Source organism: Schistocerca piceifrons, chromosome 2, assembly GCF_021461385.2.
Source record: "Schistocerca piceifrons isolate TAMUIC-IGC-003096 chromosome 2, iqSchPice1.1, whole genome shotgun sequence".
Classification (NCBI taxonomy): domain Eukaryota; kingdom Metazoa; phylum Arthropoda; class Insecta; order Orthoptera; family Acrididae; genus Schistocerca; species Schistocerca piceifrons.
The window spans coordinates 35690106-35706110 of record NC_060139.1 but is presented as its reverse complement, the minus strand read 5'-3'; the positions used below and the strand labels follow the sequence as shown (position 1 = coordinate 35706110).

The following is a 16005-nucleotide window of genomic DNA, read 5'->3' as shown; positions in this document are numbered from 1 at the left end:
GATCGTGTTATGAAGAGAAGCTGCCGATTTGGTGCCCACTCGCACATTGTTCCTTACTTTGATTGGTTAATGCTTCCTACTAAGATGAAGTCATCTCTGTGCGCCCTTACATTCCAGTCCATTGAGGTGTTATAAATGCCACCAGTTCAATCATACCATCACGTCATGTAAAAATGCAGCCAAATGTGTCACTTGTAGCAGGGATGCACACGAGGGCACGTGTCCTCCTCCTTCCCCCCGCTGTGTTAATTGTCATGGAGAACATGCTGCCTCTTCTCGTTCTTGTCGCATCTATCAAGACGAGCAGGCTGTTCAGGAGATGAGGGTGAAGGAGAAGGTACCTTTTCCTGTTGCCCGGAAACTGTTGACGAGCCATAAATCGAATGTCCCTTCTTCTGGAGGCTGCAGCAACATGTTAGCCTCTTCCCGTCCCACGAAAAACATGGCTACGCAAACTTGTGGCTTACAGTTCAGTTCGATGGGGGCAAAGTCTCCTCACCTTCAAGCTGACACTCCGTCTCCTGCTTCCAGGCTGTAGATTCTGCTACCCGTTCTTCGCCCTCACTGCCAAAGATGGTTGCAACGCAGCCAGTGAACTGTCAATTCAGAAAGATTATTCCCAGGAAGATTTCTTCCGTTCCTAGAGTTCGCAGCTGTCTGGCTCTTCTGCCAATCGCAAAAAGTCAAAACAATCATCCCAAGGCAAATGGTCTTCCCCCTCTCTGACTTGTCGGTCCTTGTCAACTGACCAACACCAGGGAAGCTCCGTTGATTCCGCTGAGTTGATGGACAAAGATCCTCCACCTATGGATTCCAGTGGCCGTCCTCCCTCGACGGCTCGCCCTAAGCAGCCGTCGAGGTGAGTGTTTCTTCTTCATTCTCTAGTGTTCCTAAATTTTATGGCCCTTTTACAATGGAATATCCGTGGCCTTCGGTCAGGGTGGACCTAAAACTGCTCCCACGATGGCAGTGTCTGCTTTGTCTACTTGTAATCTGTCTCCAAAAACCAAGCTTTGTCCTCACGACCATTTTGCTCTTTCACATTTTACTTCGCTACGGGTAGACCTTCCCCTTACGGCAGGAATTGCTGCTCATGATGGGGTCATGCTGCTTCTACGAGGTGATGTTTGTCATCGTTCTATCCCATTGCATACCCACCCGCAAGCAGTTGCTGCTCGTGTTTTCCTTCCCGAATTTACCTTTTCCCTCTGCACCATTTACATCCCTTCGTCTTCTGCTGTCACTAGAGTGGACCTGATACAGCTTTTTGCTCAGTTTCCTCCACCCTTTCTGCTCCTCGGTGACACCAATGCCCATCATCGTCTTTGGGACTCACCTGTCGCCTGCCCGAGAGGTTCTCTTTTGGCGGATCTTCTTAATCAGCTTAATCTTGTGTGCCTTAACACCCAGCAAAGCCACGTTTCTCTCTGATTCCATGCACGCTTATTCCCACTTAGACCTCGCGATCTGCTCTGCCCAGCTCGCTCGACATCTCGAGTGATGTGCTCTTTCTGATACTTACTCGAGTGACCACTTCCCTTGTGTGACTCGCCTGTACAATCATACCCCACCTCAGCGGCCCGCTTATTCGGAATTCTCTCTTGCTGACTGGAGGCTATATTCCTCCTTGGAAGTCTTTGACAAACGTCCGTTTCCCAGCTGTGATGATCAGGTCGAGCACCTCTTGGACGCTATTCTCTGCCATCCTCTATCCCTAATATTACTACTACTACTTCTCCCATCAGGTCCCGGTCCCGGTCCCAGTGGAGTGCGGCAATGTGATTCGTGCCCGACAGTGTGCACTTCGTGTCTTTCACAGTCATCCTGCGCACGTACCGAACTGCATCCGCTACAAGCAACTACGTGCGCAGTGCCATCACACTATTAAGGAAAGCAAGAAAGCATGCTGGGTTTCCTTCACCAGCTCGTTTAACATTTACTCCATCCTCTCTCGTTTTGGGTGGCCTGCGGCAGCTTTCCGGGTCTGCCGCCCACTCCCCGATCCCTGGTCTGACTGTGGCGGGAAACGTCATAGTCGACCCTGTTGATGTTTCCAATGCTTTGGGCCAGTACTTTCTGGAGGTTTCAAGCTCCACCCACAACTATCCTGCCTTCTTCCTCGGAAACAGACGGGAGGCGGCTCATGCAATCTCTTTTCTCTCTTTGGAATCGAGAATGCTACAATACTCCTTTTACTATGAGGGAGCTCGAGTGTGCTCTCTCCTCCTCCAGGTCTTCTGCTCCTGGCTCGATACAATACACGTCCTCATGCTACAGAATCATCCTCCTGTGGGAAAACACTTTATCCTCGATAACTACAACTGTATTTGGACTGACGGTGTATTTCCCACACTTTGGTGTGAAGCCATTATTGTTCCCCTACCTATGCCTCTTAAAGATAAATCTCTTCCTTCCAGCTGTTGTCCAATTTCACCTTACGAGCAGCGCTTGTAAAGTGATGGAACGCATGATCAATTGTCGATTAGTGTGGGTTCCGAAAGCGCCGCTCAGCGGTTGATCATCTCGTCGCCCTGTTGACGTTCACCATGATTATTTTCTGCAGAAGCGACAAACAGTGGCCGTTTTGTTTGATTTGGAGAAAGCCTATGATACCTGTTGGCAGACAGGCATTCTACGTACTACACACACATGGGGCCTTCACGATCATCTTCCCACTTTCATCCGGGAATTTTTAACAGGCTGAGTTTTCCGGGTACATGGAGGTTCCTCCTTAACCCACTCCTTTTCACAGGAGAACGGGGTGCCTCAGGGCTCCTTACGGGGTGCCTCAGGGCTCCTTACGGGGTGCCTCAGGGCTCCTTACGGGGTGCCTCAGGGCTCCTTACGGGTTGCCTCAGGGCTCCTTACGGGGTGCCTCAGGGCTCCTTACTGAGTGTCGTCCTCTTTGCCATAGCCTTCAGCCCAATTATGGACTGCCTTCCAGCTGGCATTTCCGGCTCTCTTTTCGTTGACAACTTTGCCATTTATTGCAGCTCCCAGCAGACGTGTCTCATGCAACGCTGTCTTCAGCGTTGTTGGACCATCTCTATTCGTGGAGTGTCACAAATGGTTTCCGCTTTTCTGCTACCAAATCCATTTATGTTAACTTCTGGCAGTGCGAGGTGTTTCTTCCACCAGTCCTTGCAACTGGGCCAGAATGCTCTCTCGTTTATGGGTGCCACGAAGTTCATAGGGCTTACGTTCGATAGGAAACTCAGTTGGTCTCCCCACGTGTCCTACCGTGCTGCACGCTGCACCCGATCCCTCAATGTCCTTCGTGTATTGAGTGGTACCTATTGGGGAGCTGACCGGACTATCCTCCTCTGCCTCTGTCGCTCTATTGTTGTCTGATCCAAGTCAGATTATGGATGCTTTGTTTACTCCTCTTGCACAGCTGTCTATCTTACACCGTCTAAAAACAATACACCATTTTGGGATCCGTCTCACCACCGGTGCCTTTCGTACTAGCCCAGTTGAGAGTCTCTACGCAGAAGCTGGTGATCCACTACTGTCATACCGGCACGACATCCTACTCAGTAGGTATGCGTGTCAGCTTTCTTCCATGCCAGACCACCCAACCTTTGACTTTTTTTTTTTTTTTTTTTTTTTTTTTTTTTTTTTTTTTTACCACCAATACGCGATGCACATTTCTTCTCTGCGACCACCCAGGATCCGCTTTCATCACCTGCTTCAGCAGCTGCAATTCACACTTCCTGCCACTATCCAAATGGGGGAGAGACCTTCACCAACTTGGCTTCAGACACAAGTTTGTGTTTTGTTTTGACTTCAGGTCATTCCTGAAGGATTCGACTCATGAGCTGACCTATTGCTGCAAATTTCTCGAACTTCGGTCACAACTTGCCGATAGCATATTTTTTTGCACTGATGGTTCCAAGTCCACCCATGGTGTTGGCTGTGCTTTTGTTGTCATCGGAGCTGATAAGTTTCAGTACTGGCTTCTCGACCAGTGCACAGTTTTTACCGCAGAGCTTTTTGCCCTCTTATCAGGCTGTTCACTACATCCGGAGGCACCAGCTCACTCGCTGTGTGATCTGCTCTGACTCCCTCAGTGCCCTTCAGAGGCTGGATGGTCCAGATCCAGTCCACTCCATCGTTGGACAGATCCAGGACTGCCTCCATTTGTTCCCAGATTGGGGAGCCCAAGTGATATTCGTGTGGGTTCCTGGACATGTTGGTGTACCTGGGAATAAACGTTGCTGATGCTGCAGCCAAGGCCTCAGTCCATCTCGGTCGGCCTGCCTCTTACTCTGTTTCCTCACAAGATATTTGTACGTTTCTCTGTCAGCACATCATGTCACTTTGGCAAGACCATTGATGCTCCCTTCACGGGAACAAACTCAGAAAAGTCAAACCTCTCCCAACAGCCTGGTCGACTTCCTCCCAGCTGTCTTGCCATGAGGAAGTAATGTTAGCTCGGTTGCGAATAGGGCACTGCCTCTTTAGTCACCGCCACTTGTTGAGTGACGACCCTGCACCCAGCTGTCCTTTCTGTAGCCAGCCATAAACAGACATTTCCTGATCCTCTGCCCCTATTTTAGCCACTTATGTCTCAGGGTCAGGCTGCCGCCTGCTTTGCCGAACATTTTAGTGGATGGCATGTTAGCTGTGGCTCGCATTTTTAAAGTTTTTTAAAAATCAGGAAAATGACAAAAGAGATTTGGTTTCTACTTGGTGATTCTGGTGTCTTGTTGACATCTTATAGATACTCTTCCGTAATGTCTTGACGTTTTGGATATTCTGCATTGGACCTCGCAACAGTTTTTTTACCCTCACGGTTGCAGCATTCTCTGGTTCTATACTGGGTGCTTATGACCTTAGATGTTTCGTGCCCCAAACACACACCCCACCCCACCCCACCCCACCCCACCCCTCCAAAAAAAACCTCTATACTTTTTGCTTATGATCTTACTGTTAGGTAGTAGTGTAACAAATACTAACAAAGAGATAGAGGGGCTGGCCAGTACTTACCTCAGCTCAGTACAGCCGATAGATACACATAAAACAGAACTGAAAATTTACATTCCTAGCTTTCAGAACTTTGTTCCTTCATCAGGGAGGAGAGAGGGGAAAAAAGGGAAGAAGGGAAAGTGGATTCAGTTACTCACAACCCAGGTTATGAAGCAACAGGGAAAGGTAAACAGGGAGGGTGGCAAGGATGGAGGCATGGTTGTCAGAGGGAAGCCAAAGATATTCTACTGTAAGTACTGTGCCAGCTTCAACCAAAGAGGATGCATACAGAAGTAAAGAGGTATATAGTATAAAGATAAACACAACTACTTTTCATCCTACGTAGTTGTGTTTATCTTTATACTATATACCTCTTTACTTCTGTATGCATCCTCTTTGGTTGAAGCTGGCACAGTACTTACAGTAGAATATCTTTGGCTTCCCTCTGACAACCATGCCTCCATCCTTGCCACCCTCCCTGTTTACCTTTCCCTGTTGCTTCATAACCTGGGTTGTGAGTAACTGAATCCACTTTCCCTTCTTCCCTTTTTTCCCCTCTCTCCTCCCTGATGAAGGAACAAAGTTCTGAAAGCTAGGAATGTAAATTTTCAGTTCTGTTTTATGTGTATCTATCGGCTGTACTGAGCTGAGGTAAGTACTGGCCAGCCCCTCTATCTCTTTGTTAGTATTTGTTTCACATCTTATATGAGATTTTCCATTAATCATTTAGGTAGTAGTGTGTTCATCTCTGCTGCTCTTCACAAGATATATGAGAGAATTGTTCAATGTAGCAAATGGTGAGCATTTCAGAAATTCTTTACCACTTACATGGTTCAAAATGCAATTCAGCATAATGTTCACAAAAATAAATAATTTTCTTCTGTGTCTCACTTCTCATACTGCAAACAATACATCTCTTTGGGCAGTGATTTTGTGTTTTAGATGCTTAAAGAGAGGTTGAAATTGTCTGTTTTTAAGTCATTGAGTGTGTTCCTCTTCCTGTCTTTATTCTGAAAAATTTGAACGCACTCTTCACCAGAGCTTATGGCTACCTCCTGCTGCTTTGTGAGATCAAGGATATTGTACTCTTAATCCCACCCTTGATCCTACACGGTGTTCTTCCATAATTCACCCAACGTATACAATATTTTGGTCTGTCCCACTGCCAGTTCTGCTCTCAGTCCAACACCTCATTCGTAATTCCTCTGGGGAAGATCCAAATGCAAAGCTGTCCTGTATTTTCAGTTCTAGTTATGTGTTTGTGGTTTCTGTTGTTAATGTCTTAGTTTGTGGTTGCCTTCCCTCATTCTGTTTTCTGTTGTTTACGTACAGAATTGTTAAGAGTGTAAGGATATTTCTACAAATATGTAAATTTTGTGAAGAATTTTGTTAAATGTGAGAAGGACTAAACAGACATTTTTTAAAGTTTGAATTAAAAAATCATTTAGGTAAAAAGCTCAGTACTTGGTAATCAAAGGAAAATATTTTGCCACTAAACTAATGGATTATATTTTCCATTTTACAGTGCAGTCAGTAACAGCTACACTTTGGGCAGGGACAAACAATGGTACAGTTTATGTGTTTACCATTGCTGTACCAGTGGGACAACGAAGAACAGAAGAAGACGTTACCTGTCAATTGGGCAAAGAGATTCAACTTAAACACAGAGCACCAGTGATAAGTGTGGCTGTCTTAGATGGCATTAATGTTCCACTGCCTGAACCATTTGAAATTGAGAAAGGACTTAAAAAACTGCCAGATACTAGTGGACCTCATAGAGTTGTTATTTGTTCTGAGGAGCAGTTCAAGGTAAATACATAAGTAACAATGGAGTGAAACTGAGAGATTCAAAGATCTAAAGATTCATTGTGTTTTGATGTTAATTACACGACGTAAGATATCAACATTTTTGATAAAATGACTCTCAAAAGGGTGGGGAAATTCTCAAATAAACACATTATTAAGAACAAATGAAAATGAAAATGTGGTAAATAACCTGATGTGCCATATATCTCTAATCTACCATAGTAGTTGCCCTGTTAACTTAATTTCTTTCTATATAGTGGAATACATGTTCTTCTGTGAACCACGGATCTTGCCATTGGTGGGGCTGTGCACCAGCAATACAGCTAGTCATATTGGAGGTGCAAGCACAAGCAAAGGATGTCTGTTTCTTAAAAGGTCAGACAGATGTGTGGTTCCTGAAGAGGGGCAGCAGCCTTTTCAGTTACTGCAGGGACAACAGTCCAAATGATTGACTGATCTGGCCTTGTAACATTAACCAGAATGGCACTACTGTGCTACTACTGCAAAAAAAAAAAAAAAGACTGAAGCCAAGGGGAAACTACAACTGTAGTTTCAGGACCAGATTTTAAACTGTTAAGACATTTCCAGGAGCAAATATGGACTCTTACCCCAATTTGTTGATTATGAGCTGCAGACAACATTCTGTCGGAACTAGTGATTAGTTTTGGGAGAGTCAGCTGTGGTAGGATTATTCCATGAGGTGTGAAAGATGCAAGAGACAGGCAAAATATCCTCAGCTATCAAGTATTGGCCATCTCACAAATATCGTACATCCAGGCCTGATGCGCAGAGCAGTCTGAGTTACAGTGGGGAAGTGGGTAGTCTCCATGTGACCCATGTTTACATTTAGTGATCTTGCTGTTTCCTCTTCGTTTAATGCTCTCACATCAAATGAAAACAAAACGGATTGCTGTGCCCGGAAGCCATCAAGAGAATTAAAGTACATTCTCATAATTACAGGAAGCAAATTTGTCATTAGTTTCAGATTTTATTTTATTTCCACCTTTCTGACAGTCAAGCATTAATCCCCTTGCAGGACAATGGAATTGTTTTTATCAGTTTGCTAAAGAAATTTGACTTTCATTAATCTTTTCTGCTGAGGCAGTCAGTGTATTTGAAACGAAGTGTTTAATTCCACACTATTGGCTAATTTCAAGTGTTCACTGCATTTCAAGTGCGCGTTTTCGTCTTCTAGCATATATGGCATTATGCCATAATGAAGAACCAAACACAAGATAATGCAATACTGGCACTCCAAGAAAATTTACATCCCGAACACCACACTGAAAAGCTTAATATCAGGTTGAGGCCTACTTCATTGGGAATCTGGACATATGAATGTGCACTTTAAGTATGCACTTCAAATGTGCACGTTTTAGTATGGTTTTCGAAATTCTGATGCTCTTGGGGTATCTTCTGATGTCTTGTTTCTTTTATGACATAATGTAAGATCTTTTAATATGTTAAAAGTACAAACATACAGGCCTCCTACATCGTTGTAGCTGCACAAGCGCGGTTATGCCTGTCATCTGGCACTCTCCGGCAACTGCTGAAACAAACCTGTTTCTAACAGATCGTGGGGAAAATATTGCGAATAGGGGTGTGAAAAGCGTTACTTTCAAAGTAAATTTCCTTTAACACAACTTGAACTGTGTGCGAGAATGTACAATGAATTTCTTGAATCGCACAGTGTTTGACTCTCATTTAAAAATCAACTCTTTGATGAAGAGCCATTTAGAAGAATTTTGAGCCCAGAAGAATAGACATTTATGTCATTATTAAAAATTTCACTGGCACATTTGTGTGATATATCTTAGAGTGTAACACGCGCAGAAAGATCCACATTGTGTGTGGAAGCTTATCTTCTCTTGCAACTTATTTACATTAGAGACCAATATTGTATGTGAAAGCTTTGCTTTTCTTATAGTAACATCATGTATATTAATTTAAACCATTAAATTTTCTTGTTTGTGTGTTCGCACTACTTAACAGTGATGTTGCTAATTGGCTGACTACATCACGTCCTATGTTCTGAATATCTGCTGTCATCGGCTGGCGAGATCACATGACATGAGGTATGAGTGGCTTACAAAAGCGCGTCGCAATCTTAATTTCAATGCTTGGGAAGTAACATGTGGTGTTTGATGGAATTAGGATTTATACTTTTGTAATACGAAAATATGCGGGGTAGATGTTGCTCCGCATCAAAGATCTTTCCAAAACGTGTTTTTTCCCTGAGTTTCATTTTATAAAGTGCCGGCACATTGTACGCCTGTGTATAAAACCATAACCATTCAAAAGATTGATAAGTTTTACAGTTCAGAGGGAAAATATAATGTCACTTAACACGGAAAAAGTGTGTGTTCACCCGGGAGAAAGTGTATTTTTAGTCAGGAAATCTAGGAAAAATCGGGGATTCCCCCCTCCCGGTCGTGTGTACACCCTGCTTACACCAAGTATCACGGAGTCTAGAGAAGCAGTAGTATGGTAGGTTTAAGTGCTGTGTCTTTCAGATTGCAGCATCTATGTTACGTTTAACAGCATTCAAAGAAGAGTAACCAATAAATCCGCAAAGTGTCGAAAGTTAGGGTGTTCACGTGATCTTGTGCTCTCACGCAACAGCTGCCACTGTATCTACTTGATAATGTGATATTTTGTCACGACAGGTTAAATCAAATCATTGAATGTGAAACATAGGAAACTGATGAGGAATGCAGTACCTTCATTATTTAACACGGCAAATAAATCACCGCAATTGTTGTTGAAGGGGAAACCACATAGATGATACAATAAAACGTCAAAAGCAATAAAACTGTTTCCCAGCACAGAAGAAACCTGAAACTTCCCGCCAGATTAAAACTGTATGCCGGACTGAAACTCGAACTCGGGACCTTTGCATTGTAACCTGCCAGGAAGTTTCATGTCAGCGCACACTCCGCTGCAGAGTGAAAATCTCAATCATTACAGAAGAAAGCTGTTCAACAATTGTTGCTACATCTGAGCCAAGAATAGCAAGTATCAACTACACGTTCACTTTTGAAGCAAAAGTAATCAAATTTGTAAAAATATTAGTGTATTAGAAAGTTGAGTAAAGTGTAAGAATGTGTGAATTATTAACTCAAACCCAAAATTGTTACATGGGTCAAGGACCGTATCTATCATAGTAACAACATACAACAACGAATATATTATTCTCATGCGTGAAATATTTGTTCATACTTTCTTGCTTTCCATGGATTAAGCTGCAGTTATACATACATTGGGGAGTATTTCTTCATGAATAAGTTGTATCCTGTGTCTCTGAATCTACAATATTCAGTGTTTTTACATCTGTTTCACACTAATTTGTCTCTCTTGATAATTTACTAATGCTTGGAAGGCAAAAAGTAATAACTTTTTGTTAATTATGTAGAAAAACAATTAAAAACAAACATTAATCTTCTGTTGGCTTCTTGCCCACTCGGTTTGCTAGCATCATTCAAGCTGTCGGATCGGACTGTCACAATTTTCACGGCAGTTTTGCAACTGTATGTGATAGTGTGTGGGAGAACTGATTGTAACACTCACAAACCCTGTCAGAACCAAAACAACACGAAAGGATTACCATGAGCAATGAATTGCAGGGTGAGCTGAAATTCCAAAACCACTCATCACTGATGCAAATGTCCATAATAAGAAAATGTGATGCTATTGCGATAAAACTTGAACTGTTGATTAATGGGAGGAAGTCATTTGGTCCGATGAGTGTTGTTTCACACTGCTTCCAACTTCTGGCAGAGTTGATTTCCCATCAATGAAACAGAGGAGGAGGGGGAGGGGGTCAGTGATTTGGGCAGCCTTATCATAGTACTCATTGTTCACGGTTACTGTGCAAGGTTGCATTACTACCAGAGATTATGTGACCATTTGCCCAATCTGATCCTTCCCATGGTAGAATGATTGTTCCCCAGGGGTAGTACTGTGTTCAAAGAAAATAGGTCCCCTTTTCACACAGCTCATATTGTCCAGGACGTTTTGTGAGCAGGAGGATTAATTTGTTGCATCTCCCCTGACCACCATGATCACCAGATCTCAGTATTATTGAGCTTATGTGGTATATGTTGGAGATAAAGCTGCACATTTGCTATCCACCTCCATCATCATTGCCTGAACTTGCCACTATATTGCAGGAAGAATGGTTTAAGGTATCTTTGAAAACCCTCAAACATCTCAACAGGAAAGGGAAGGGGAAACTGGCTGGGGTAATAGCAGGAAATTTAAGGGGGGGAGGCACTGCCATGAATGGTAAAATACCAGTGGTTACAGGTGTTGGAGCAGCACCTTTTTTAGGATAGGTAAGACAGAAAGATGTCAAGTTCTAAGAGAGGTCAGGATTGAAACAAATCTTCAGTTTAGGAAAGAAATTAAACAGCACAATTCTAGCACATTTGATCACCAATCACAGCTATCAATTATAAATTTTCACCAATCACCAGAAATTTTATCTCCACCAAGTTGTATCTCAGTCCTAGGTAATTGCATTGATGAATTAAAGTCACCCAACCCAGTTGACATAATCTGCCTCTCTGAACACCATGTGACCACTGGTATAGGAACTAGGCCTAAGCACAATGAGAAACTCAGACAGGAGAGTACTGTAAATGTTAGAATAAGGAAAGGTTCTCATAAAAGTATAATTAAAAATAATTAAGTATATTTCATCAAAATATTGGGAGTTTAAAGAATAAAGTAGATGAGCTTCTGGTTTGTTTAGAAGATTTAGAAGCTGAGAATGAAATAGATATACACTCCTGGAAATGGAAAAAAGAACTCAATGACACCGGTGTGTCAGACCCACCATACTTGCTCCGGACACTGCGAGAGGGCTGTACAAGCAATGACCACACGCACGGCACAGCGGACACACCAGGAACCGCGGTGTTGGCCGTCGAATGGCGCTACCTACGCAGCATTTGTGCACCGCCGCCGTCAGTGTCAGCCAGTTTGCCGTGGCATACGGAGCTCCATCGCAGTCTTTAACACTGGTAGCATGCCGCGACAGCGTGGACGTGAGCCGTATGTGCAGTTGACGGAATTTGAGCGAAGGCGTATAGTGGGCATGCGGGAGGCCGGGTGGACGTACCGCCGAATTGCTCAACACGTGGGGCGTGAGGTCTCGACAGCACATCGATGTTGTCGCCAGTGGTCGGCGGAAGGTGCACATGCCCGTCGACCTGGGACCGGACCGCAGCGACGCACGGATGCACGCCAAGACCGTAGGATCCTACGCAGTGCCGTAGGGGACCGCACCGCCACTTCCCAGCAAATTAGGGACACTGTTGCTCCTGGGGTATCGGCGAGGACCATTCGCAACCGTCTCCATGAAGGTGGGCTACGGTCCCGCACACCGTTAGGCTGTCTTCCGCTCACGCCCCAACATCGTGCAGCCCGCCTCCAGTGGTGTCGCGACAGGCGTGAATGGAGGGACGAATGGAGACGTGTTGTCTTCAGCGATGAGAGTCGCTTCTGCCTTGGTGCCAATGATGGTCGTATGCGTGTTTGGCGCCGTGCAGGTGAGCGCCACAATCAGGACTGCATACGACCGAGGCACACAGGGCCAACACCCGGCATCATGGTGTGGGGAGCGATCTCCTACACTCGCCGTACACCACTGGTGATCGTCGAGGGGACACTGAATAGTGCACGGTACATCCAAAGCGTCATCGAGCCCATCGTTCTACCATTCCTAGACTGGCAAGGGAACTTGCTGTTCCAACAGGACAATGCACGTCCGCATGTATCCCGTGCCACCCAACGTGCTCTAGAAGGTGTAAGTCAACTACCCTGGCCAGCAAGATCTCCGGATCTGTCCCCCATTGAGCATGTTTGGGACTGGATGAAGCGGCGTCTCACGCGGTCTGCACGTCCAGCACGAACGCTGGTCCAACTGAGGCGCCAGGTGGAAATGGCATGGCAAGCCGTTCCACAGGACTACATCCAGCATCTCTACGATCGTCTCCATGGGAGAATAGCAGCCTGCATTGCTGCGAAAGGTGGATATACACTGTACTAGTGCCGACATTGTGCATGCTCTGTTGCCTGTGTCTATGTGCCTGTGGTTCTGTCAGTGTGATCATGTGATGTACCTGACCCCAGGAATGTGTCAATAAAGTTTCCCCTTCCTGGGACAATGAATTCACGGTGTTCTTATTTCAATTTCCAGGAGTGTACTATGCCTGTCTGAGCATCACATTGTTACTGAGAAAATATGGAGAAAGGAGGAGTTGCCATATATGTCAAAAGTTATCATTGTGCAAAAAGTATAGAAACAAAAAAGTTTTGTGTACAGAAACATATAGAAGCATGTGCCTGTGAGCTTAAATTAAATAAAGGCACATTTATAATTGTAACTGTGTATAGGTCCCCATCAGGAAATTTTCATCTATTTCTGAAAAATTTGGACTCCTTGTTGTGCTATCTGTCAGACAGGGGGAAGCAAATTATTATTTGTGGGGACTTCAATGTAGATTCTCTGAAAGAGGGTAATAGGAAAAATGACCTTGAAGTATTACTCGGTTCTTTCAATTTGACACCCGTTATTGATTTTCCTACTCGGGTGGTAAAGGATAGCAGCTCACTGATAGATAACTTCTTTATAGATCAAGATAAGTTTAACCAGATAAATGCTCAGCCTGTTGAGAATGGTCTTTCTGATCATGGTGCACAGCTAGTTACAATATATGACATAGCTCCATTCAGCAATACTAAACAGTCCTCCAAAGTAGTACGTTCAGTCAACGATTTAACAATTGCAAATTTCAGGGAAAGCCTACAGCAGTTAGACTGGGATGAGGTGTACCGTGAACCTGATGCCAATTTAAAATATAATTTATTTCATGACATTTTTGTAAATGCATTTGAAAACTGCTTCCCCAAGAAAATAGTTAAATATACTCGTAAGAAACCTTGTAACAAACCATGGCTTACTAAGGGTATAAAAATATCTTGTAACTGGAAAAGGGAAATGTATCTGACAGCAAGAAAGAGTAGTGACCCAGAAACTATCAAAAATTATAAAAACTACTGTGTTATATTAAGAAAAGTTATTAAAAAATCCAGGAGTATGTGTATCATGTCTGAAATCAGCAACTCTGATAATAAAATTAAAACAATTTGGAATATTATTAAAAGAGAAACAGGTCAACCAAGAGCAGAGGAAGACAGTATTACCATCAAATTGAATGAAAACTTTACGAACAAAAAGTCAGAAGTTGAAAATATTTTTAATAATCATTGTCTAATTGTTGTGGATATAGTAGGATCCAGGTGTTCATTAGAAGATGCTAGGATGTTAATGGAAGAGGCCATATCTATGCAATTTGATACAATTGAAATCTCACCCACTTCTCCCTCTGAAATTAGGAAAATAATAAACTTGCTTAAAAGCAAAAACTCACATGGAATTGATGGCATTTCCAGCAAAATACTAAAAGCTTGTTCTCAACAGATAAGAAAGATTCTCAGCCACCTGTGTAATAGCTCTCTGGAACAGGGCATTTTCCCTGATAGACTGAAATATGCTATTGTTATACCTTTGCATAAAAAGGGGGATAGATCTGATGTCAACAATTACCGTCCAATCTCCCTTCTAACAGCTTTATCCAAAATTTTTGAGAAAGTAATGTATTCAAGAGTAGCTTCACATATCTGTAAAAATGAAGTACTAACAAAATGTCAGTTTGGTTTCCAGAAAGGTTTTTCAACAGAAAATGCCATATATGCTTTCACCAGTCAAATTTTGGATGATCTGAATAACCGAACACCACCCATTTGGATTTTTTGTGATCTCTCAAAGGCTTTTGATTGTGTAAATCATGAAATTCTGCTAGACAAGCTCAAGTATTGTGGCATGAGTGGGACAGTGCACAAATGGTTTAATTCGTACCTAACTGGAAGAGTGCAGAAAGTTGAAATAAGTAGTTCTCGTAACATGCAAAGATCAGCACATTCCTCAAACTGGGGAACTATCAAGCATGGGGTTCCACAAGGGTCAGTCTTGGGTCCTTTGTTGTTCTTATCATATATTAATGACTTGCCATTCTATATTCATGAAGAGGCAAAGTTAGTTCTCTTTGCTGATGATACAAGTATAGTAATCACACCTGACAAACAAGAATTAACTGATGAAATTGTCAATATTGTCTTTCAGAAAATTAAGAAGTGGTTCCTTGTAAACGGACTCTCACTGAATTTTGATAAGACATAGTACATACAGTTCCGTACAGGGAATGGTATGACGCCATTAATAAATATAGACCTTAATCAGAAGCATATAGCTAAGGTAGATTATTCCAAATTTTTAGGTGTGTCCATTGATGAGAGATTAAATTGGAAGAAACACATTGATGATCTGCTGAAACGTTTGAGTTCAGCTACTTATGCAATAAGGGTCATTGCAAATTTTGGTGATAAACATCTTAGTAAATTAGCTTACTACGCCTATTTTCACTCATTGCTTTCATATGGCATCATATTTTGGGGGAATTCATCACTGAGGAATAAAGTATTTATTGCACAAAAGCGTGTAATCAGAATAATAGCTGGAGTCCACCCAAGATCATCCTGCAGACATTTATTTAAGGATCTAGGGATATTCACAGTAGCTTCTCAGTATATATACTCTCTTATGAAATTTGTTATTAACAACCAAACCCAATTCAAAAGTAATAGCAGTGTGCATAACTACAACACTAGGAGAAAGGATGATCTTCACTATTCAAGATTAAATCTAACTTTGGCACAGAAAGGGGTGAATTATACTGGCACTAAAGTCTTTGGTCACTTACCAAATAGTATCAAAAGTCTGACAGATAACCAACAAGTATTTAAGAAGAAATTAAAAGAATTTCTGAATGACAACTCCTTCTACTCCATAGAGGAATTTTTAGATATAAATTAAGAAAAAAAATATTTAAAAAATAAAAAAAATAAAAATAAAAAAGAAAAACAAAAAACACAAAAAAATAAAGTTGTTATATTAACTTAAGTATGTTGTTAAATTAACCTAATTATGTCATGTATTCGAAAATTCGACTCGTTCCTCATCATTACGAAATATCGTATTCATGATCCATGGAACTAGTATTAATCTAATCTAATCTAAAGCACCTATATGGTATGTGTATAAGTGGATGGGTGAGACTTGAGAAAGAACTTGGCACCCAGCATTCCAGAGCAACAGAAGAAAATCGA

At 42.6% G+C, this 16005-nt stretch overlaps 1 protein-coding gene across 1 annotated transcript in view; it reads left to right on the top strand.

Moving 5' to 3' along the window:
* Positions 1–16005, top strand: part of LOC124774002 (lethal(2) giant larvae protein homolog 1) — a 354779-nt gene that overhangs the window by 250206 nt on the left and 88568 nt on the right. The window contains 1 exon segment of the mRNA XM_047249448.1: positions 6494–6777. Within this exon segment, the coding sequence (XP_047105404.1) occupies positions 6494–6777 (284 nt within the window).